The sequence below is a fragment of the Peromyscus maniculatus genome, chromosome 22, assembly GCF_049852395.1.
Source record: "Peromyscus maniculatus bairdii isolate BWxNUB_F1_BW_parent chromosome 22, HU_Pman_BW_mat_3.1, whole genome shotgun sequence".
NCBI classification, from domain to species: domain Eukaryota; kingdom Metazoa; phylum Chordata; class Mammalia; order Rodentia; family Cricetidae; genus Peromyscus; species Peromyscus maniculatus.
In genome coordinates, this window is record NC_134873.1 from 23,769,772 (window position 1) to 23,794,220 (window position 24,449).

At 43.3% G+C, this 24,449-nt stretch overlaps 1 protein-coding gene across 2 annotated transcripts in view; it reads left to right on the forward strand.

Moving 5' to 3' along the window:
* The first annotated feature begins 974 nt into the window (after positions 1-974).
* The window catches only part of Wdr35 (WD repeat domain 35), a 56,075-nt gene continuing 32,600 nt past the window's right edge, over positions 975-24,449 (forward strand). Inside the window, exons 1-12 of one of the 2 annotated variants that reach the window (XM_076558950.1) lie at positions 1,000-1,159; positions 2,023-2,140; positions 6,211-6,282; positions 7,424-7,516; positions 9,792-9,920; positions 11,285-11,418; positions 13,468-13,633; positions 13,778-13,923; positions 14,686-14,811; positions 17,916-18,101; positions 23,103-23,135; positions 23,504-23,564. In XM_076558950.1, coding sequence (XP_076415065.1) covers positions 1,136-1,159; positions 2,023-2,140; positions 6,211-6,282; positions 7,424-7,516; positions 9,792-9,920; positions 11,285-11,418; positions 13,468-13,633; positions 13,778-13,923; positions 14,686-14,811; positions 17,916-18,101; positions 23,103-23,135; positions 23,504-23,564 — 1,288 coding nt within the window. In that variant the 5' untranslated portion in view covers positions 1,000-1,135. Of the gene's footprint in view, positions 1,160-2,022; positions 2,141-6,210; positions 6,283-7,423; positions 7,517-9,791; positions 9,921-11,284; positions 11,419-13,467; positions 13,634-13,777; positions 13,924-14,685; positions 14,812-17,915; positions 18,102-23,102; positions 23,136-23,503; positions 23,565-24,449 lie in introns of both variants that reach the window. The other variant, XM_076558949.1, reaches the window with a different exon arrangement.

Genomic DNA, 24,449 nt, shown 5'->3' on the forward strand with positions numbered 1-24,449 from the left:
ACGAAAATCGCTCTCTGGACAAAAAAAAGCCCAACATTTTAAATGAGAGAGTATGCTCCAATGCAACTATAGCTTTAATGACCCAAAGGTCATAATACTCCTTTTATAAGGACCGTTGAGGTCCATAAGGGGTTAAAGGGATTCTGTGCTGCCTACTCTTATGTCAACTTGACATACAAACTAGAGTTATTGGAAAGGAGAAAACATTAACTGAAAAAAAAAATGCTCCCATAAGATCTGGCTGTAAGGCATTTTATTAATTAGTGACTGATGGGGGAAGGCCCAGCCCACGGTGGGTGGGGCCATCCCTGGGCTGGTGGTCCTGAGTCCTATAAGAAAGCAGGTTGAGCAAGCCATGAGGAGCAAGCCAGTAAGCAGCACTCCTCCATGGCCTCTGCATCAGCTCCTGTCTTCAGGTTCCTGCCCTGACTTCCTTCAGTGATGGACTACAATGTGGAAGTGTAAACCCAATAAACCCTTTCCTCCCCAGCTTGCTTTTTGGTCATAGTATTCCGTCGCAGCAATAGAAACCCTAAGACAGATTCCAAAGCAAAATAAAAGAGCACCTACTCCCAAATTGCTTCCGAGGGTTCTCCAGTTCCCTCCTTCAAAGGAGAAGGCAATCATCAAAAGCGCACATCTGCACGGCCATTTATTTGTTCGATGGCCCAGCCTATCAGATGCAACAAGCGACTTTCCCTTCCAAAGATACTGGGCCGGGGTGATGGGGTGGGAGATGAGATCGGAAACAACAGACTTCTCAAGACCTTTTGGGAAGGCGCTCCATTCTTTAGCTTATACTGATACCTGATGCGCGCCTGTGCCGCTGTAGCGTGCTGGGGGCGCACCGGGGTGGCAGGTCGCTAACCGGGCCACTAGTCAAGAGGGTACCCGCCAACCTCGCCCCACACCGATTCCACAGCAGCCCCCATCGCCCGCGCAGGCGCACGACAACCAGCGCCCCGCTGGAGAGCCACACCGGAAGTTCTCTAAGCGCCCCGGATGCGACTGGGTGGCGGCGGTTGCCAGGCGACGGGAGCTTCTCCGAGCCACCGCGGCTCCGGAATGGAAACGTAGAACCAGTTATTTATTGCGGGCCTCGACCACTGAGGGTCGTCTTCTCCGAGCTCCCACGATGTTCTTCTATCTGAGCAAGAAAGTGAGTTTGCCCGGGGACCGGCCGTCGCGCCGCCCCCATTACCGCAGCCCGCGGGTGCTCGCATCCTCTCCGCTGCTGCTTCTCCATCTCCCCGTCACCGATCTCCTCCAGCGGGTTTCTGAGCCCCGGGAGTCCTTGGCCGAACCAGCACCTGTTTCTCGGGATTCTTTCCCGTTCCTGTCCTGCCTAAACCCTTTCGAGTGACAGGCAGTGACCACCAGGCGCGGTTGGGTCTGTTCCTCAGCCACTTGTTGATCCAGGTGATAGGATGATCACAGGCTTGTCCCGCCAGTGGAAAGAAATGATAAGTGTTGTATGGGGAGTAAGAGCAGTGATACGGATTTATGTCTCAGTTCCCGCGTTTATATAATTTATGAGGTCGTCCACTCCCCTCCCCACCCCGACTCCAGGCTTTGGCAATCATTCTGCTTCCCTTATGTGCACTTCTTTACGGAATACTAGAGCCTGGGACTTTTGGGGAGACCACACTCATTTTCATAATATCTCTTTTCAGGTTGTTTCTCTCTCTCCCTCTCTCTCTCCCTCCCTCCCTCCTTCCCCCCCTCCCTCCCTCCCCCCTCCCCCTCCCCTCCCCTCCCCTCCCCTCCCCTCCCCTCCCCCTCCCTCCCTCCCTCCCTCCCTCCCTCCCTCCCTCCCTCCCTCCCTCCCTCCCTCCCTCCCTCCCTCCGAGTATTGCTGTATAGCTCAGGCTGGCAATCCAACTTGAGATTCCCACTGCCTCAGTCTCCCAAGTGTTGGCATTGTCAGCCTGGGCTATAACAGATTCGTGTACATCTCCTGGTTGGTGACCTTCCCAGCTCCTTCGTGAAAAGCAGCTAGCGTCACTGTGATTCTTGTTACAGATTGCTGTGCCCAATAACGTGAAGCTGAAATGCATATCCTGGAACAAGGACCAAGGGTTCATAGCTTGTGGTGGTGAGGATGGATTGCTGAAAGTTTTGAGATTAGAGACCCAGACAGGTAAGGGATCATCACCAGTACATGTACAAAACTGGTATAAAAAAATGGCTAGTGTTATTTCTTCAGCGAGACCTGCTTCTGGTATTTGTCATTATGAAGTTTTAACTGTTTTTGAAAAGAAACTCAAGTGTTTTGTGGTGATTTTTTCCCCCCAGAGTACCTTTGCAATAAAGGTCAGAGAATGTGTAATGTAAATATAGGAGAGTTTTTCCTGAAGTTATCTTTTTCTAGTTCTCTGGAATCACACAAGTTTTGCATTTCTTTGATTTCTCTAGGGTTACTGTAGATTTAAAAAAAAAAATAAAAGCCTTAACAAACTTTGTTATTTAGTGTGTGTATGTGTGTGTGTGTGTGTGTGTGTGTGTGTGTGTGTGTGTGTGTATGATGTGTGTTTGTAAGCATGTACCACAGACTGTCGGTAGAGGTCAGAGGACACTTTTGGGAGTCAGTTTTCTCCTTCCACTGTGGGATCTGGGGATTGAATTCAGGTTGTCCGGCTTGTGTGGCAAGGGCTTTTACCTGCTGAACCATCTCCATGGCCCTAGCTTGAGTCTCTTGATAGTACTAATGTAGTTTGGGGATCAAGACAGAGAGATGCCAGTTGGAATGAATAGGTCTCTGATTACCGAATGACTTTCAACGAGTTGCTGGTTGTTTTGGATTTTCACTCTTTTGTAAAGCGGGGTGTGTGTGTGTGTGGGTGGGGGGGATTAAGCTAAGTTATAGTTTTAGGCTCTTTACAGCATCATCTCCCAAACTTCATGAGCCATAAGAATTACAGAAGAGGTAAAAATGGATAACTGGGCCCCACACTGCAGAGTAGATCTGGGATGATATAAGCATTTGATCTTTTGTGATGCTAGTACTGTGTCCCTGGTACTGGTAGCACTGGCTTACAGCTCTTACTGTGGGATAAACCATACTTACTGAATATTTGCCATGTTTTGGTGTGGCTATTTGATGTTAAGTTGTTTTAAGAGGATGGTATTCGAGACGAGAAAACTGAAGCCCTGATCAGTTAATAATTTGCCCAAGATCACGTGGCTAGTAAGTGACAGGGATCAGATTTGAAACGAAGTTTGTCCCACTTTTCAGTCCTTGTATTCAGCCTTTTTTTTTTTTTTTTTGGTTTTTCGAGACAGGGTTTCTCTGTGTAGCTTTGCGCCTTTCCTGGAGCTCACTTGGTAGCCCAGGCTGGCCTCGAACTCACAGAGATCCGCCTGGCTCTGCCTCCCGAGTGCTGGGATTAAAGGCGTGCGCCACCACCGCCCGGCGTATTCAGCCTTTTGTATAAAGGACTTGTGGACAGACTTAACCAAAAGGAGAAGGATTGTTTTGGTGTGCTATATGTAGTTATGTGAAATAAAAGGTAGACCCCCCCCATCCCTACCTCCCTGAAGTTTCTTCTTGAGTAGCCCTGGCTAGAACTTGAAATGTAGACCAGGTTGACATTGAACTTGTGGTGATTCTCCTGCTCATGCCCAGCTAAAGGCAGAGATCTGTTTGGAAGACAGGTGCGTCAGTACTAGTTAAAGCTTGGCTTCTGGTTTGCGGTGTGACCACTCAGTTCTTTGCTTTTCTTAGCTGTATTAAGAGAGAGTACATTTCCCCCTGTTGTTTCTTAAATGCATATGTGTGTAGTTGTGTATGTATTATTTACTTTGCTTAACATATATAACAGGTTTTAGTTATATCCAGAAAGGCATTCCTTTTGCTTAACCTTAAGGGGTTATTATTATTATTTTGAGACAAAGCTTATGTTGCCCAGGTTGGCTTTGAATTCTCAGGCTCAAGCCATCTTCTTGCTTCTACCTTCTAATTTGCTGGGCACTATATCTGCTTTGCCAGCTCATTTGTGGAAGGTTAAAAAGTAATAAACTTTTTTTTTTTTTTGTAAACCTAGCAGATAAGAGGCATAGGCAGGAGGATTATAAGGTTAAGGCCAACTATAGAAACAAGACATTGTTTCAATCAACCACCACCACCACCACCACCACCACCACCACCACCACCACCACCATGTTTTATGGCTGTGAACTTTTGATTAGCTGCAATTAGCACGTGGAAACTAGGGTAGTTAATGAACTTAGTGAGAAAGGTGGGAAGTAGATTCTTTGGAAGTTTGGAAATGGAGAAAAGTATTTGTTTTGGAACTTAATAATCATGGTGGATAATGTTAAGAGACAGATGTAAGAAATATGACTGGAAGGTTATAATTATGCCGTTATATTACAGTTAATAATAGTAGTAGAGACCCAACAGACCCATCAGTAACATTTACCAGACACTGCATATGTACTGTTCACGTATTGCAGATGGTGCTCTGAATTGTTCTGAAGTTATGACTTTGTAATTATTGTGTCACAGCTCAGCTAAAACAAAATAGCTAAGTTGCCATCTTCCATGGCATTGTGGCTACTATTTGTTATTCCATTATATTTTGTTTTACTAGTTTTAGTGTTGAACATTTAATGCCTCCACATCCGTGTATAATTTTTAACGATAGAGCATATCTGTATAACTCTGACTGGCCTAGTACTTGGCATGTAGCTCAGTCTGACCTTGAACATGCAATTCTCCTGTCTCAGTAGAAGTTTCTCTGTTCTCTTTCCCTCTTCAGGGACTTTGATGTTCCAAAGCTAATGAACAGACACCGCCCCCGCCCCCCCCCCTTCCCCCCACCTATTACTTTTCTAAGACGGGAGAAATCTTTGGCTTCTTTCCTGGAGTCTGCTCTCTGGGTTCCTCCTCTTTAGTGCTTGGAATTCCTGAGAACTTGCACGTGGGCTCTTCCTTTGCTCTCTAGATTTGTTCTGTCATTCCCACAGCCTTCAATGTCATGGATGGGGTGATCCTCATCTGTACCTCCAGCTCAGCTGTGAGGTTTTAGATATGGGCATCTCCACTGGAGAATTTCACAGGCATGGCAGACCTACTCTCTCTAAAACTGAACTGACCCTCTCCCAGATCCTTTCTCCAGTTTTGTTCATTTCAGCCGCTATCCTCCACTCACTCGCTCATGCCGCGCCCCACCCCCCAGCATCCCCTTCATCACCTCTGCCAACAGTCCTGTCACTTCTGTCTCCCGGATGTGTCTCGTCTCTACCTCCTTCCTTTGCATCTCTTCAGTGTCTCTAGCTCCAGCCCTCAAGTAGGCCACTGTGAAAATTAGTTGTTCACAGTCTAATCAGTAATAAACAAAAATGGCTGGGGCAGATCATGCCATTTCTGTGCTAAAAAAATCTAAGGGCTGGTGGCTTGAGATGGAGTTGCTCATGGTAGGGACACAGTGTACACATCCAAGAACTATTTGTTGACTGAATGAATAAATGCATGAATGAGCATGCATTATGGGGAACATAGTAAAAACTAGACTCTAAAATCTTGGCTGTTTAACCCCTTGTAAGTTTTTACAGATCTTAATTTTATGTCCATAGACATTTCTGCTTATGACATCTTAGAATAGAATATTCAGTAATTGTCACTGGCGCTGGGGGTTGGGTCTTGCTGTCCCTGATCCCTAGGGGCAGGGGATGAGTAGACACGGAGGCAATTACACAGACTCTGGGAGGTTGCAAGCAAGCTCTTTTATTGAACAAAAGGCTGAGATATAGACATGGGGTTTTTTGACGGGCTTTTGCTTCTAGTGGCTGTGGCGTTTCTTGGTCAGCCCTGGGATGCATGCCATCATTTTCTGGTTTGGAGCTTATGGGTCAGGTTTCCTCTGGCCAGAACACTCACTGCACATGCCATAGCTCATTGCTTAAGGCATGGCCCAGTACTTCTGCCTGACCCGCCTCAAGTAATTATGATTGTATATTTAATACACTGAGCTAATAGTCTTCTATACACTTCGCTTTATTTTTCTACACTAATGTCTTGCAAGGGATCTGTATATTATTGCTCACATTTGCACCAGGAGAAAGATAGGTCAGAATGAAGAACACTTTAAAAAAGCCACATTCTAGCTCACAGATACAAACCCTTCTCATAACCTAAGATATGTCAAAATCTTGTAGTTTTTTACTTTTATATATTTAATCATAGGCTTTTTTGTTTGTTTATTTTAGATGACTCAAAATTGAGGGGTTTAGCAGCCCCGAGTAACCTTTCCATGAACCAGAATCTCGAAGGTCATAGTGGTAAGTCATTTAATTTTTAATTTGTCATATTTGAACAGCATTTAGACATTTAGGTCATCATCTACTTAATGTATATGTTAAAAATATATATGTTAAATCAAATACTATTATTTAGATAATAATGGTATTGAAAGTAATCATTCTTTGAGCCATAATTCATATGTCCCAGAATAATTCAACACTTTTACGGAAATTAAATTTAATCTCTGATAAACCTGAAAAGAAAAAAACCTGCCTGTTAGTTTATATGCTACAAAATTGTGGGTTTTTTGTCTGTGGGTTTTAAAATATTTATTAAAAACAATACCTGTTCAGGACACGTCTTTGAGAGCTGATGATGTTTGAATGGACTGTATTAAATGATATTTCATCAGTGTTAATTTGTAATATGGGTTGTAAAGGGAACATCATTAGGAAATAGACACTCAAGTATTTAGGGGTAAGAAAATGAAACCAGACATTCATAGAACCCAGAGCAGTGGTCCTCAACCTTCCTAACGCTGCAACCCTTTAATGCAGTTCCTCATGTTGTGGTGACCCCCACCATAAAATTATTTTTGTTGCTACTTCATAACTGTAATGTTGCTGCTGTATTGTAATGTAAACATCTGATATGCCGGATATCCCTGACTCCTGTGAAAGGGGTCACCACCCACAGGTTGAAAACCATGGACATAGAGGCTGAAGCTGTACTCAGGAGTGTGGAGCAGAATGGGAAACTGGGGTGGAAGGAAAAGGGGAAAATCCAGTATGGGACATACCAACCGAGAGGACCAAGATACCCCACAGGACAACTCGGCATCCTGAGGACATTTTTATGCTTGGGAGTCAGGCTGTTTGGTAATCATGCCTTTCTCTGTTCCACACCAGCTCTACCGCAGCGCTGTTAGCCGGTTGTGAGAGGGGCCACTGAGACAGGGGTACCCATGAAAGAGTATTTTGCATTGTTGCAGATAGTAATATCAGAAACTGCATCCCATGAATATTTTTATATTCATATTTTACTTTTATTATTAGAGACTGACTGTGCACAAACTATATTGATTATTACATCCTCTTGGTGTTCATTTACACAAAGATACAAAATTGAAATGAATTATAGTCATTTTAGAGGTTCTGAATTGTTATTTTAATGTTCCAGGTGCTGTTCAAGTTGTGACATGGAATGAACAGTATCAGAAGTTGACTACCAGTGATCAAAATGGGCTTATCATTGTCTGGATGCTGTATAAAGGTATATTAGGAGAGTTGCTTAAAAAATTATTATACTGTTGTGTGTGTATGTATGCACATTTGTGTGTGTATGCTCATTTGTGTGTGGCTACCCTTGGAGGTCAGAAGAGGGGGTTGGATCCCCTGAAGCTGGAGTTACTGGCTGTTGTGAGCTGCCTGGTTTGGGTGCTTGGAACTGAACTCTGGTCCTCTGCAAGAGCAGCAAGTGCCCTTACCCGCTGAGTCATCTCTCCGGCCTGTGAGAGCTGCTCTAAATTTGTAAAAATTATATTTTGTATACCTATCGTTTGTGGATATGTGTGTGTATGCACATGTGCCACACATGTGGCGGTTGGAGGACATTTGTGGGCGTTGGTTCTTTTTACCCTGTGGGACCCCAGGATTGAACTAAGGATGCCAGGCTTGACAGCCATCTTGCTGGGTCAGGAGCGCGGCTTTGATCGTTCACAAACTAGGGTCTGAGCCCAGCGTTTGGATGGGGAAATAGTATCTCTGAAATAGAAAACTTGATTCTGTGCCTTTGATCTGTGACCCTGCGTTAGGAAAATGAATCAGGTGACTGTTGACATTACCACAGTGAATGGAGACACTTAAAATAGTTTCCATATGAAGTAACTCCTCCCCCGACATTTCCATTAGGAATTAGTTCCTGTGTGGTCAGCTGGAGTTAGTATTAGATAAAAACATATTTATGAAGAAGTCAAAGGCGCGAGACTGACTTTATTGTATTTCCTGTATTGAGGCAGTTAGCTTCCTTTTGTGGATTCATTTGGTCTCATCTCTGATGAATGACTCACAGCTTCTGCCTCTTGTCTCAGAGAGAAAGGGGTGGAGGGGTGAGGGGGACAGGTTAGGGGAGGGGAGAGGAAGAGAAGGATTAACTTAGCTGTGGCTCTATTACTGGAAAAACAACTCAATACTTATTCTTTTCAAGGCTGGGAAAGGCTTAGTTAAATATGTACAGTTGTAAAACGATTCAGAATACCCCATTTACAAATTATTATTAAAGACTTATTTTCAATTGTGTGTATGAGTGTGCCTGTTGGGTGGGAGTATGTGCATGTGAGAATAGGTGCCTGAGGAAGCCAGGGGTGTTGGGTCCCTCTGGAGTTGGAGTTATAGGTAGTTGTGAATGGGTGCTGGGAATCGAACTGGGGTCCTCTAGAAGAGCAGCTGACCTGCTCTTAACTGCTGAGCCGTCTCTCAAGCCTCCCATTTATGAATTTCTCATTACAAAAATATGTTTTGCTTGAACTTTGCTTTAAGTTTGTGTGCCTCTGTGTGTGTGCCTCTGTGTGTGTGTGTGTGTGTGTGTGTGTGTGAATGTTACAATGTTTGTGTGGAGATGAAGGACACCTTTTCCAAAGTCACTTCTGTCCCGCCATGTGAGGAACAGTGATGGAGCTCTGGTCGTCAGCCTTGGTGACAAGCACCCTTACTTACCTGCTGAGCTGTCTCTCTGAAGCTATGGTTAAAAATGTCAAAAGCAGGCTTAGAGTTTTAACTAGTAGTCTACATGCTTTAATGGAATATGCTTCTATTTTTAATCATAATTAATTTAATAGTTAATCACAGAGAGCTTATGCTTACATATAAAGTTGTTAGGTTTTTCCCCTCACTATCTGAAACGTACCACTCTGTTGGAAAAGTTGAGCTTTTAGAAAAATCAGCTGTTTTAGCCCTGAAAATTTCATTTTCTTAACTGACAAGAAGAGAGAAATAAAAAATAGAAGAGGAATATTTATTGTATTTTCTATGATAGTTTTGAAGTAATTGGGAACAATACCTAATCAAACTTTTGTTTATGGTGGGTTTAAAGGCTTCAAAGTTAAATGCCTTTAGGTTATAGACACCTTTATAATAATTTATCCAACAGTGTAATTTTAAAATGCTAGTGACTTTTTCTTTTTCTTCTTTCTTTTTTAGACAGAGTCTTGCTACATGTAGCCCAACCTTGCCTCAAACTTTTGATCTCCTGCCTCAGTCTCCCAAGTTCTGGGATTAATGGTATACATAACAATGCCCAGAAAATACTATCAACCCTTAAGTATCAATTGATAAATGTGAAAGTTTTTTTTTTTCTTCTTTTGGTTTTTCGAGACAGAATTTCTCTGTGTAGCCCTGGCTGTCCTGGAACTCGCTCTGTAGACCAGGCTGGCCTCAAACTCAGAAATCCTCCTGCCTCTGCCTCCCCCACACAGAGAGATGTGTACCACCACACCTGGCCTGCTAAGTGTGGACGTTCTGACTTCTCGTTCTGTAACTTGTGAACACAGGCTCCTGGTATGAGGAGATGATCAACAATCGCAATAAATCAGTGGTCCGAAGTATGAGCTGGAACGCGGATGGCCAGAAGATCTGCATTGTGTATGAAGATGGGGCTGTGATAGTCGGCTCCGTAGACGGTAATCCAGCCGCTGGACACTGGCCAGAGGCCAGGGTTTACTGATGGCCTTTAAAGACTTAAGCTGCCATTCTGATTGAAAAATAGACACCATAGAAGAAAGCACCCGTTATATAGTTTGATGACATTAGGAACCACCTTTCAGTTCTAACCACTTACCTTTAAGTATTTCCAAGACAAATCTATTGTTTCAGTTTCCTACAGTGGTATTGAAAAAAGGTGAATTAATTTCTCAGTGTCATTTTAAATATGGCCTTTATGTAATGGATCATCATATCCGTTAGATTGTATAGAAATGTAGATTTTAGTGTTAGAGGTATAAAAGTACAAAAATCTGTATTTTCAGTTGAACAGAACATGCCATTGTCATATTTTCTAGCCTTAAAATCCATTTCTTCCAAATTATAATACATACATGAGACTAGGTCTTCTGTGAGTCTGAATCTTGGTTTTAATATAAAAAATTCTTACAGAAATTGTTTAAAAATATTTTTCATTTATTTATTGTGTTTATTGCAGTCGTCCAATGTTGCTGAGCCTCAAAAGCACTAGCTATAGTTTAGGAATTAATGGCACAGCAGTGAAAAGCATCCCTGACCTAGGTCAGAAATGATCGTGGGAAAACAGGCAGTCACTCAGCAGAGATCAGTGCTGCAACAGGGAGCATACAGGAACATGTGGGAAACCACCAGATGCAGATGGGGAGAGATCAGGGAGGGCTTCCTGGAGGAGGAGATGCATGCTGAAGCATTAGCCACAGGTAGATGAGTAGACTATCTCAGGGCTAAGGAGTAGCTTTGGAGGAGAAAAAAAAGGGATTTCATACAAGACACTGAAGTAGAAGTCTTGGAGACAAAGGAGTCCCTAAGTCCCGTGGCAGTAAAGACTCTCAGAGGGCTTGGCCCAAACAGACAGAAAAAGCATAGAGTAAGACCCATAGTCAGTTGGCTTCAGCAACAGGCGGCCATGGGCTCCGCACAGGAAGTGTCAGTGGAATTGTGGAGCAGATTTGGGGACAGAATGACAGGCTCGGATGACTTCTTAAGGGTTGATGGAAGAACTGCTTTTGAAGATCTTGTATTTCCCAGAGTAGACGGGTGATTTCATAATTGTGAGCGAGCGAGACCCTCCCTGCCTGGGAGTTCAGAAGAGACGGCAGAGAGTTTCACAGAGCTGCTGTTTAAAGGGCCTCTGTGGTATTTGGCATATATAAATGCCAATAAATATTTATTGACCAAATAAATCGAATGGCTGCATGAGTGCTGTGAGGAATATGAGAAATCTTTAGGGAAATCAAGATTCCAAAGCAGGGTTGGAGGACCACGGCTCTGAGCTTACAGTAACCATAGCTCTGTTTTGTTGTAGGGAACCGGATTTGGGGAAAAGACCTGAAGGGTATACAGTTATGCCACGTGACCTGGTCTGCAGATAGTAAAATCTTACTTTTTGGAATGGCAAATGGAGAAATACACATTTATGATAACCAAGGAAATTTTATAGTAAGTATATATATTCATTATTCTTTTTTTCTTTTTTTAAAAAAATTTTCCCACTCCTCTCTATTCATTATTCTATTAGTATACTTTTATATGATTATTTCATGCCATTTATATATGTATGCTCTAATTATAGTTACAATAGTTTATAGAATTTTTCTTCAGTTTTAATTTTCTGATCATTAAATAATTTTAAAATTTAAAAGACAAATCTTAGCTTTTCTTGGGGTTGTGTGGTGCTTTGAATGAGAATGACCCCCATAGACTCATCTGTTTGAATGCTCAGTCACCAGGGAGTGGAACTGTTTGGGAAGGGCTAGGAGGTGTGTCATTGGGGATGGGCTTCAAGATTTCTAATGCCCCTGCCAGGCCTAGTGTGTCTCTCCCTGCCTGCTACCTGAGGATCAGGATGTAAAGCGCTCAGCTGCTGCTCCAGTGCTATGCCTGTCTGCTTCTTGCCATGATGATCACGGACTAACCCTCTAAAACTACAAGAAGCTTCCAAATAAATGCCTTCGTTTATAACAGTTGCCTTGGTCATGGTGTCTCTTCACAGCAATAGAACAGGGACTAGGCAGGGGTGGGGCTAGTTGCTCTTGTGCTGAGAGAGGGTCTCATGTGGACCCGGCTGGGATGCTGCATGGCTGAATTTTGTGTTCTCCTGCTTCCACCTCCTGAGTTCTCAGGTTTTTCCACCATGCTCAGTCTTCTGTAGGCATTGGATCCAACGCAAGGCTTCTTGAATAGTAGGCAGGCATTCTATGAAAGGTAGTTCCTTTATTAAGGGAATTAAGGTAGCAGAGTGTAGCTCTTCATCCTGATTTCCTGTGGCTGGATGGGACAAGATGACAGTGCATTGAAGGTGAAGGATAATGAGTAGGAGAGTGTGCTGTGTAAGTTTTCTGTAGTCTTCTGATGCCTGAGGCAAAGTTTATGTGCAGGATACCCAAGATACTTTTGAATCAACCAGAACTTGTTTGCAAAAAGGATGGTAGCTGATTTACTACATAAGGGAGGCAAATCAATTTCTAGGAAGAAGGTAAAAGTGAGTAGTATGATGTTAGTGTTGACTGTGGACCTGGCATGATCTAGATTCACCTAGGAGACGAAGCTCCGGACATCCTGGAGACGGATTATGGAGACTGAGGACAGCCTCTGGTGTCTCTGAGGGATTGGTTACCTTCGTTGATGTGGGATGGACCATTCCCTGTGCTGGCTCCCATCCCTCTGCTGCCCCACCGTAGACTGTAGATGCTTCGAGTTCCTGCTGCCTTTACTTTCCTGCTGTGATGGACTGTCCCCTTGAATCGTGAGCCAAAAGGAGCTCCTTCCCATCAAGCTGCTCTGTCAGGGTATTCTATCACAGCTGGAAAGGAAACAGACAGTGAGCTTGGGTAGCGTGATCTGGAGAAAGTTCTGGCTTTGAGAGGTTTAGCCATGAGATATTTCTTATGTATTGATGGGACATTCTTGTTTGTAGGAAGAATTACATTCCATACTCCACTTCCTGGTGGAAGTAAAATTGCTAAGTTTCCTTTTCTTTCTCCTCCCCCCGCCCCCCCCCCCTGAGCTGACTACATAGCCCAGGCTGGTTTTGAACTCATAATCTTCTACTGACATTTGTGTCTTACTGAAAACTCTGAGTGTGAGTGTAGTTTTTTTTTTTTTGTTTTTTTTTTTTTTTTTTTTTTTTTTTTTTTTTTTTTGAGATTACGTCTCCTATATTATTGAGACTGACCTTGCACTTGCTATGTAGCCCAGGCTGGCCTCAAACATGAGATCTTCCTGCCCCAGTCTCTGGAGTGCTGGAGTAGCAAGCATACATCCCCACACTTATCTCTGTGTGCTTTTGTCCTTGTTTTATACATGGGGGAAAATGGAAAGGCGGGTGAGTGGTTTATCTAGGTTTGGTGACCCAGCAGGTCACGAAGCTTGCATTTGTAGCCAGATTTCAAGTCTTCCTTTCATTGTCCTTGCTTCAATGCCTGTGCAGATTCAGTTGCACATTTTAAAATGCAGTTATTAAAGCCGAAGCTAACCACTTCTCCCTAGATGAAAATGAAACTGAACTGCTTGGTGAATGTCACCGGAGCGATCAGCATCGCCGGGATTCACTGGTACCACGGCACAGAAGGCTACGTGGAGCCCGATTGCCCATGCCTGGCAATTTGTTTTGACAATGGGAGGTGCCAAATAATGCGACATGAGAATGATCAAAGTAAGTCATCTTTTCTTTTCAGTTGGGGAAGATTAAAAATATTCTAAAAATTATTCTTAAGATTGTAAAGTTCTCTAGACCAAGCTGTGACCACAGCTGCCACATTTGTCCTCTTATTTGATTTATTGATTTGTTTTTGACTAGACCCGGTTTTGATCGACACGGGCATGTATGTGGTTGGTATCCAGTGGAACCACATCGGCAGCGTGCTAGCTGTGGCAGGCTCTCAGAAAGTGGTCACTCAGGACAAGGATGTCAACATTGTGCAGTTTTACACGCCATTTGGTGAGGTAAACATATTTCAGACTTACCGTCCCATTTAAAGCAGGCGCAGCAGTAAGCAGGGTGGGTGGGGGTGGGAAGGGTGGGGAGTGGGAGGGATGTCTGTGTGTCTGAAGAGCATCTTATAAGTCTCTATTATATGTACCATCTTATAATCTGTATGTTTAGAAATCTAAACATTTGACGTAGGAAATTGCCGTGAAATAGCTATTTAGGATATTTTCTCTGTGATCCAAACAAATGTCTCTTTCTAATCATTGACTTGATTAGTATTTTAGTGTAATGCACTTACTTTAGGTTCGTATTTCTGGGTTTTAATATGATACCTTAAATGTCTTTGGATATTAAACATATATCTACCTGTCCTAAATTTCTCATAGTTTTAATTTAGTGCAAAGTATTTTTGTTTGTGTTTTGTTTTGTTTTTGAGACAGGGTTTTCCTGTGTAGCTCTGGCTGTCCTGGAACTCACTATGTAGACCAGGCTGGCCTCCAACTCAGAGATCCACCTGCCTCTGTCTCCTGAGTGTGAGGATTAAAGGTGTGTACCACCACATCTGGCATGATGATTTATTTGTTAAAAAAAAAATCTATCATAATAATAAGTCACAAGTGACAGAGACTAAAATGTCAGCATTGTTTTCATGAATATCTCGTGTCCTCCTCAGTGGTGTTATTGATACATTTAACTTTTAGAATTTTCTGGCGTAGCTTTGGCACTGGCAAGTAGTCATGTGTTCACTATAATACTTCACATTTATTTTTCCCCAGCATCTAGGTACTTTGAAGGTTCCGGGAAAGCAGATGTGCTCACTGTCTTGGGAAGGAGGTGGACTAAAGATTGCTCTAGCTGTGGACTCCTTCATTTATTTTGCAAATATTCGACCTGATTATAAGGTATTAGGAGCAGTTATAAAACATTTTTTTTTTAAAACTAAACCTGTTACAGCTTTTTAAGCAAAAACTAGTAGAAAGGGGACTTTTTGTGCATGAAGCTCTTAAAATTAGTAAACAACTTTTGCTTGACTACCACATGTAGTTCAAATGTCTTTAAGAGTCAAGATCTCAGCTGGAAACAGGTAGCCACTCACGGTAGTGATCGAAGGGCTTATTCCAGGGCGTGACCGAGATGAAAGGGAACCACAAAGGAGATAAAGCAGGCCCAGGGCTTAGCAGATAAAGATGGAATCTCCAGCCATGGGCTCAAGGACCACGGTAGGGGAACCGTGTTCCCCGAACCCATGAGCCAGGCCATTGCTGCTGGACAGGGATTCGTGAATAAACATTCCTCCTCTTCCTCTTCCCGTGCCTTCTGATGGTCACCCCAAAGGGACCTTACAGTAAGAGAGTCCACGTGACGGAGTTCACAGAAATCACCCTCCAGGCTTGGAGAAGAGTGGAGAAGGGCAGAGTGGATCAGAAAAGAAAATGAGATCAACAATACACTATCTACAACAAGCTTGGATAACTTATTTTTTATGAAAGACATTATGCAGTCTAGGCATAGTGGTTCATGCTTATAATATCATCTCTTGGGAGATGAAGGCAGAGGAACTGGGAGTTGGAGGGCAACCTCGGTTATCTAGTGAGAATCTGTTAAAAATCTCCAAGGGTTCAGAGGGGGTGAGAATGTGGCTAAGAGGCTGGGCATATGCTTAAGGCCCTGGGGTCTGATCATAGCACAACACAGCACAGTTCACACAGTTCACACAGCACAGTGCACACAGTGCACACAGCACAGTTCACACAGTTCACACAGTTCACACAGCACAGTGCACACAGCATAGTTTACATAGCACAGTTCACACAGCACAGTGCACACAGTGCACACAGCACAGTTCACACAGTTCACACAGCACAGTGCACACAGTACACACAGCACAGTTCACACAGCACAGTGCACACAATGCACACAGCAAGTTCACACAGCAACAGTTCACACAGCACAGTTCACACAGCACAGTTTACACAGTTCACACAGCACAGTTTACACAGTTCACACAGCACAGTTCACACAGTTCACACACACAGCACAGTTCACACAGTTCACACAGTACAGTACACACAGCACAGTGCACACAGTTCACACACACAACACACAGCACAGTTCACAGAGTTCACACAACACAGTTCACACAGCACAGTTCACACAGTTCACACAGCACAGTTCACACAGCAACAGTTCACACAGCACAGTTCACACAGCAACAGTTCACATAGCACAGTTCACACAGTGCACACAGCAAGTTCACACAGCAACAGTTCACACAGCACAGTGCACACAGTTCACACACACAGCACACACAGCACAGTTCACACAACACAGTTCACACAGTTCACACAGTTCACACAGCACAGTACACACAGTTCACACACACAGCACACACAGCACAGTTCACACAGCACAACACACACAGCACAGACTGGACAGCAGAGGGGAGGAGGGTCTGACCTTGTGTGTTTAATTTGTAAAGGTCAAACACCTTGGAGAAATGGTGATTCTAGAAGTAGGGTAGAGAAAAGGTGAGCTATGCGTGGAGCATCTCATGGTGCTGGGTACTAAGGAAGTGCTCAGATGTCAGAGGATGAGGACATGGCGGACAGCCCACTGTATCTTACAGTGGCCAGGCTGGACTGTGGGCCAGTGTGGTTGAGGAACAAAAAGAAACAATGTAGCAGTCTGTTGTAGCCCAGGTTATGAAAGAAGAGTCTGTGCGTTGATGTGGATATATATATTATTTGAGTAAAGTAGAATTTTCTTACAGAAGTATTCCAGATTACATACTGCCTCTCACTGAGGTGGAGTCTCCCATCCCTCTAGCTTAGGAAAGGAAAAAGAAGGGAGCTCGTGAGTGACAGAGCCTGGCCGAGGGGTGAGGGGTAACATCCTCAGTGATGTCATGTGGAGCTCATAAACCCTTCATATGACACGAGGGGAGCATTTCGCTTCAGTGGTGGTCTTTCTACACACCAGTAACTATGTAAGCGTGAGAAAAATGCCAGACAGATCCAAACTGAGGGGCATTGATTTCTGCCGAGATCATCAAATATAGGGGACCGAGAAACCATCTTAGCCCAAAGGAGCCCACGGAGACATGACGGCGAAACATAACGTAGCCACCCTGGGATTCTGGGATCTCAAAGGATGTTAGGGAAAAGCTAAGGAAGAGTGTGGAGTCTAGTGATGCTGGGGTCTTAGCTGTGACAAATGTGCCACAGTTGTGCATAATGCTGACGACAGGGAAAATGGATGAGGGGGGTTTGGGAACTTTGTATATAACTTTTTTGTAAATCTAAAGTCATTTAAAGTCAAAGTTGATGTTAGTAAGTGGTATGAAAAGCCTGCATGACTGAACTTTTAATAATAACGTAAGACGATGAGTGTAATGTGTTCAAGACGCCATATGAGTGGGCTAGCACCTTAGACAGAGGGAGAGCTGTGAGTGTACACGTTCTGTTCTCAGTAGGACTGTGATGTAGACATTCAACGAATCGTTGTAGCTAAAAATTGTACGCGATTATTACTCAGCACGTTGGGGTGGGGACTTCTGCATTTTGGATAAATAATGTAGAAGGATTTGACTATAAAAACACTGCAAATTACACAAACGGGGAAAAGACAAAGTACCTACTTTCTGAGTTTCATCTTGGAGACCCAGAATTCAAACTCCTGATGGCAGTTGTTCACTCTCTGGGCTCATCACCAAAGCAGGGATTAACTATTGAAGATTTTTAATACTGAAGCCTAACATTTACAAATTAAGGAAAGTTACACAAGCTAAGCTCATTTTTGTAGAACATTCTTTCAAAATGTCTTTTATTATGACTTTCAGATTTGTTTTGATAGTAAGAAGGGATCTATTTTTCAGCCCTGATATAGGAACTGCCACACTAGTTCTAAAGTAAAAATACAATAATGTGACTTTCTCTCCCAAACTGAATAGTCTGTCTTCCTTTTTTCCTCCTCCCCATGTCTGTTCCTTCCCTTTCTCCGGTCCCAGTGGGGCTATTGTTCAAACACCGTGGTTTATGCGTACACCAGACCCGATCGTCCTGAGTACTGCGTTGTCTTTTGGGACACAAAGAACAACGAGAAACACGTTAAATACGTGAAGAGTCTAATTTCCATCACGACTTGTGGCGATTTCTGCATCTTGGCTACGAAAGCTGATGAAAATCACCCTCAGGTAGGGACTCTTGGTATCTGAGATACAGATGTGTTAGCAATGGGCAGAGCTGGGTTCTAGTTGCCCGCCTTCTCAAGCATGGGCACTGGCAAGGAGAGAACACTGGCTCTCTTGACCATGTCTGTCTGAACCTGTTTTGGAAAACTGTCTCTATGTTTCTTTATTCTTTTTCCTACCATCCAGGCATTGACAGTTCATGCTAACAGCATCTATAATGTAGCTTTTGCCTCTGAAATATGTCACTAGTAAAAAATGAATATCTGGATGTCTAGCAGAAATACTGATGAAATTACAAGAGTTTGGGTAGTTTTTGACTTTGATAAATCTATTTCTCAGTTGGATATATAATGCATTAAAAACTACTATCTCATAGCAGAAAATAAAGAATATAAATGAGGTGTTTTTGTAAAGCATGCCAACAATTTGAGAATTTGCAAAAGCATGCATTTGAGAAGGAGACTCTAAGTGTCTTAGGCTGGGTTATGATGTAAAAGTACAGAGATTTTGTTAAAGGTGATTATTTGGATAGCCCCATTTGGCTTTGTTTTCTCTTAAAACACACTAACACAGCAGTGCGAGTGTTTTTCAAACAAATCAGAGGCCCCTTGGGGTAATGGCAGCGAAGTGTGGGGGTTGGAGAGTAAGTGGACCAGGGAGATCACGTGAACAGACCTGAGAACTGCATTCCTGGAGTATGGCAGAGGCAACTGGTTAGAGGATGCTGAAGAAGCCTAGAACTTGGGGTGCCTGCTTGGGCAAAGACAATTGGGAGTACCAGAGACAATGTAAGAAACAAAACTTTCCCAAACCACAAAAACATCAGAAACAAGCAAGTTTCCAGGTCTCCTCCTCTAGACAAAGCCTACAGAGTCTTGTTGCCATTTACCAAGAGTAAGGCTTGGTCGCCACGTGAGACCAAAGTGAGAGTAAGGGCTGGGGAGAAGGGGCAGTGGTTAGGACACTGGATGTTGTTCTCGAGGACCTGGATTTGATTCGCAGCTAGCACTCTGTAACTCCAGTTCTAGGGAATCTAGTGCCCTCTTCTGGCCTCCATGGGCCATGCAGTAGCACATATGTAAAACAAACAAACATGCGTACATGCACACACGCACGTAAAACAACAACTGATGAAAATAAAGGCCAGGAATTTGAAAGCAAGCAAGGAGGGTATATGGGAAGGTTTAGAGGGAAGGAAGAAATGATATAGTGATCATCTCAAAAAAATAATAAATACAAACCTAAAAAGTCATAGCAGCTATGGAAAATTTTTTTACGTTTATTTATTTAGTGTGTGTTTGTGGTCTCATGCTACATCACACTTGTGGAAGTCAGAGGACAAGTTTCAGGGGTCTGTTCCTACCTTCCACCATGTAGGTTTAAAGGACTGGACTCAGGTCATCAGGGGGCACAGCAAGCCCTTCACTTGCTGAGCCATCTTACAAGCTACATGCCCCAAATAAAATCTTAAACAAACAAACAAACAAACAAACAAACAAGAATTTCTGTGCTGAAGGCCTCAGAGTGGCTGATGGGGACAGACTCTGCTGCAGATCAGAAGGTATCAGCATTGACCTCCAAGCACTGCCCTCCCAGTCCCACCATGCTCTCCTGCTTGCTTCCCAGAGCACAGGCAGCCGAGCCTCCGGCTTTGAGGTTACAGGCTGGCAGAGTCTTTCCTGGGCAGCCTCGTTAGCTCAGGAGAAAGGACCACATACAGATTAAGAATCTCTTTAAACAGACCTGCCCAGTCACCTCACAGTAACGTCATGGTCAGTGAGGCTCACTGATGGTGAAGTGGGTACCACATAGACTTTTAGCATCCTCCTCCTAAAAAGAGCAGATGGGAAGGCAGCACAGACATTTAGGGGGATGTCCAAGGTAGCAAAAGATGCTAAATATAAACTCAAGTAGAGAAGAAGTTGGGGGAAGCAAAGACTAGGAGGGAGATAGTTCAGGTCATGAGTTTTTAAAACAAATTTTTTTATTTTTTTATTTTTTTGAGACAGGATCTCTCTATGTATCCCTGGCTGTCCCCGGAACTCACCATGCAGACCAGGCCGGCCTTGAGCTCACAGAGATCCTCTTGCTTCTGCTTCCTTATTGGTTAAAGGCATATGCCACCTTGCCCAGCTGTCATTTAATCTATCTATCTATCTATCTATCTATCTATCTATCTATCTATCTATCTATCTATCTATCTATCTATCGTCTATTATCTATCTATCTATCTATCTATCTATCTATCTATCTATCTATCATCTATCTATCATCTATCTATCTATCTATCTATCTATCTATCTATCTATCTATCTATCTATCTATCTATCTATCCATATATGAGTCTGCTTGTCTGTAGAGCACATAAGTGCAGGTGCCTGCAGAATCCAGAAGAGTTGTCTGAACCCCTGGAACTGGAGTTATGGATGGGTGCTGGGAAGTGAACCCTGGTCTTCTGTAAGAGTAATAAGTGCCCTTAACCATCTAGCCATCACTCTGGCCCAGGGAGAATAATTCAAAGGCACCGTTGTCTCATAAGAACAGTCATTGGTATCCTTACACAGTTCAGAGACTTCCTCCCATAAAACAAGGAAAGGATATCATAGAGAAGGAGAGATATGGAAATTACAAAGATGATAATCGCATTAAAAAGTTTGCCAAGAAGGTTGGACAATATAATGAAGGGAATACTAGATGAGCAAACAGACAAGGAAATGGAAAATAGTGGGCATGTCATGAAAATTTAATATTCAAATAATAGTACTAAAAAGAGTGAACGGGCAAAATGGAGGACGGGGCCTAGGGGATGGCCCAGTGGGTAAAGCCTTGCTATGCAAGTGTGAGGGCTGGAGATTGGATCCCTGACACCCACTGGGAGCCATGGTCGCGTACCTGCAGTCCCCTCCCTGGGGAGGCTGAGACAGGAAGTCCCTGGGGCAAGGTGGCTGCCTTGATGAGCCAAATCAAACAGTCTTGGGTTCAGCAAGAGATCCTGCCCCGGTAAATAAAGTGCAGCATGATGAGGAGGTCCACCTCTGCCCTCCACATGCGTGTGCACAAACATGTACTCCCACATGTGAGCACACATGCATACATGCACCCCAAATGGAGGAGAATGAAAAAAGCAAAATTCCCTTGAGGTTTTCCGTTAGAAGTAACGTAGTTCAGTGACTGAAAATGTTTCTACATCAAAGCCTGTCACTGTCAGTTTCAGAACACTAGGGATTAAACTGATGTAGCACAACATAACACAACACAACACAACACAACACACCCATAAAACAACACCCCACCCCACCCCCAATCCTACCGCTTTCCCAGAGAAAAGCAGATTTCACAAGATGAAAAGTCAGCCTGGCATTCAGCGAGTGAACAGCAAAGCTTGGGAGAATTGCCCTCGGAGTTCTGAGGGCAGGTGATTACCTGTGTAGGCTTTCTCAACGTAAGCAAGCTACTAATGTGAGAGTGGATGCTGACGTTTTCAGATGTGCAAGGTCTCCAACATTTTTCCTCCCAAACTTACCTGTCTTAGGGAGTTATTTCAGGGTGAAGACATTAAAATGAGGAATTAATCAAGAAAGAGGAGAAAAGCCAGAAGCCCCAGCTGCCATGGTGAAGGGTGTCCCAGCTGCCCATTGAGTGGCATCCCCAGGGACTCCAGGGAGAGGGCAGGCTCTGAGGGAAGTCAGGTGGGTCAGTCACCACAGTGCCTTGTGCCAGATCCCTTGAGGGAAGATGTACTTAATTGGGGCATAACTGGAGATTCAAGTTGTCAATAAACACATGGAAAGCTGAGCATAGAGAGACAAACCAAACATAAGCCCCAAGCCTGTTTATCTTAACAAGGACAGTGAAGTCCAGGGTAGTGGAGGGATCAGCTGGGAGAGAGAGCCTTTGTATGATCGCTGGGCTTCGCACTTCAGAAACTCCTACCCCCAATAGTCAGTCTTGAATTCGGATCTGAAATCTGAAACAGTTCTGTTCAAAGCAGAAAGCTCTGGCCGTTGACGCGTGGGGCAAGGGAACGGGACAGTGGACAGAGAGCTAAATGCGTTTGGCTCACACTGGGAAAACAATAAATAATGCACGAGTGAGATAAATCCAGGCAACGTCATACCTAGAAGCTGTGCGTTGTGGCTCCGGCCTGTAATTCTAGTGTAGGAGGCCGTGGCAGCTGCAGCTTGCCAGGGGTTCAAGGCCAGCATGAGTTACAATGTGAAATCTTGGCTCAGAAAACCCCCAAAGGAAGAGCTAGTCAACAGCCAACAAACAGAAAGCTGCTGCTCAGAGCTGTGCCATGAGTAGGACACATTAGAGCAGTGGTTAGTGACCCCTTCGGGGCCACACATCAGCAGTCCTGCATGTCAGCTATTTACAGTATGGTCCATCCCAGTCGTGAAACTGCAGCTATGGAGTAGCAATGAAAAGCATTTTATGGTTGAGGACACCACACCATGAGGAACTGTGTTATAGGGTCGCAGCGTTAGGAAGGTTGGGAACCACTGCTCTAGAGGGAGTAGGAAGCCAGGAGATGGATTATTAAGGATTATTAAGTGAAGGACTCCTGTGGATTATTTGATTCTGGAAACTTATAAACCGGCACGATTGCTTAACAGGAAAGTTAGAGCACAGTTTTGTGTTATGCTGAGGCAATAGACTAGCCTATCTTAAGTAGTAGAAGGGTAAGATTTTAATCTATTTTCACTTAGTTTACGTTTGTAAAATGAAACAAGTTTTGAGACATTGATAGAAAAATATATAAACAACACAGAACTGATATGAAATTATTGAGCTGGCTAGGAAAACATTTGAGCAGAACAGTATTGTTAGTACGTGATGCGGTAGCTAGTAGTTAAGATGGAATTACCAACTTAAAACAGTATGATATAAAATGTACATCGTGTTTCTCCTAACGTCCGTCAAGATGATTGTTGGGATAGAAGCCGTTGTTCCTGAATTAATTTTTTTTTTAATTTCTCATGCTATTCATATATTGCTTCCAAGGAGGAAAATGAAATGGAGACATTTGGTGCAACGGTAACAAGTTACTTGAGTTTCTGTGTGGCTGGATAGATGGTGAGGGTGAGGGTGAGTTGTGCTGCTGTGGTACCAGGAAGTTTAGACGTGTGAATGTTGGGAGCAGCTTGTCCACTTGTGTGTCTTAAGTGTTCTCCTAAAACTGTGGTACTCTCTTACAGTGAGAAGTCAGCCTTAATTCTAATTCATGCTTTTTAATAGTTAATGCTGTAGATGGTCTTTTTTTTTGTCTGCTCTTCTTTGTACAGTTTTATCAATTATTTCCCAGTTAGTGATACTTGAACAAGATAAGCATGCCCTATAAAGCGTATGTCCTTTATTGATTGCAAGCAAGGATTCTGATATTCTTTTTCCTTGTTTGTTCACAGTTTGTGTTAGTTCTTTGCAATTCTATCGGCACACCCTTGGACCCTAAATACATTGACCTTGGTAAGTAAATGTTACTATTTACTTCCTTTCTGATCAGGTTTTGTTTGTAACACTAAATTAAGAAAATCCTCCAGGGCTGGAGGTGTGACTCATTGTGTCGGAGTGCTTGCCATTAAAGCAGGAAGGCCTGAGTTCAAATCCCTGACCACCCCCACAAAATCTGGGCCTGACCACACATGCTTGTAATCCTAGCACTGGGGGATTAAGATAGGTGGATCCCAGGAACTCATCAGCCAGACAGCCTAGCTCAAACAGCATCCAGTTCAGTGAAAGGCCCTGTCTCAAAAGATAAGGTGGATAATAATAGAAACACCCCACATCCTTCTTTGGCCTCTGTATGAACACACATGAGTGTGCACACCTACACACAAATGTGTGCACGGATCACATACCTTCCTACTCATACTAGTGGTATTAATTAGAATGATATTCTCTAAAATAATAATGACCATCCCTCTGGTGGCCATGAGCAGTACTAGTAGATATCTGTTCTCACGGCAGATTTATCAGGCTGCCCTTCACTCTGAAAGTGTGATGGTTAATACAATAACTTGTAGGGCTCTTTTGTCTAAAGTCCATAGAAATTCCATAATTGCCATCATTTGTCTACAAGGGAAACATAATTGTAGGAATTGGTGTGCAATGCAAGATTAGTATGTAATAAACAGAGTTATAGAAAGAATTTTGCTCTTAAACCACTTTTATTATTAATAAACTGCTTGTAAATACTTCTCTGCCATAAAAACACTTTAGCTGCTTATAAAGTAGGGTTGATTTTTCCAGAGCTTTCTAATGAAACCGGTCTATTGCTAGAGAAAGTCTTAAAAATCCCCATTTCTTGACGTTTGTCACTTGAGTTTTATCCTTTCCTCTGTCCAGTGGGTA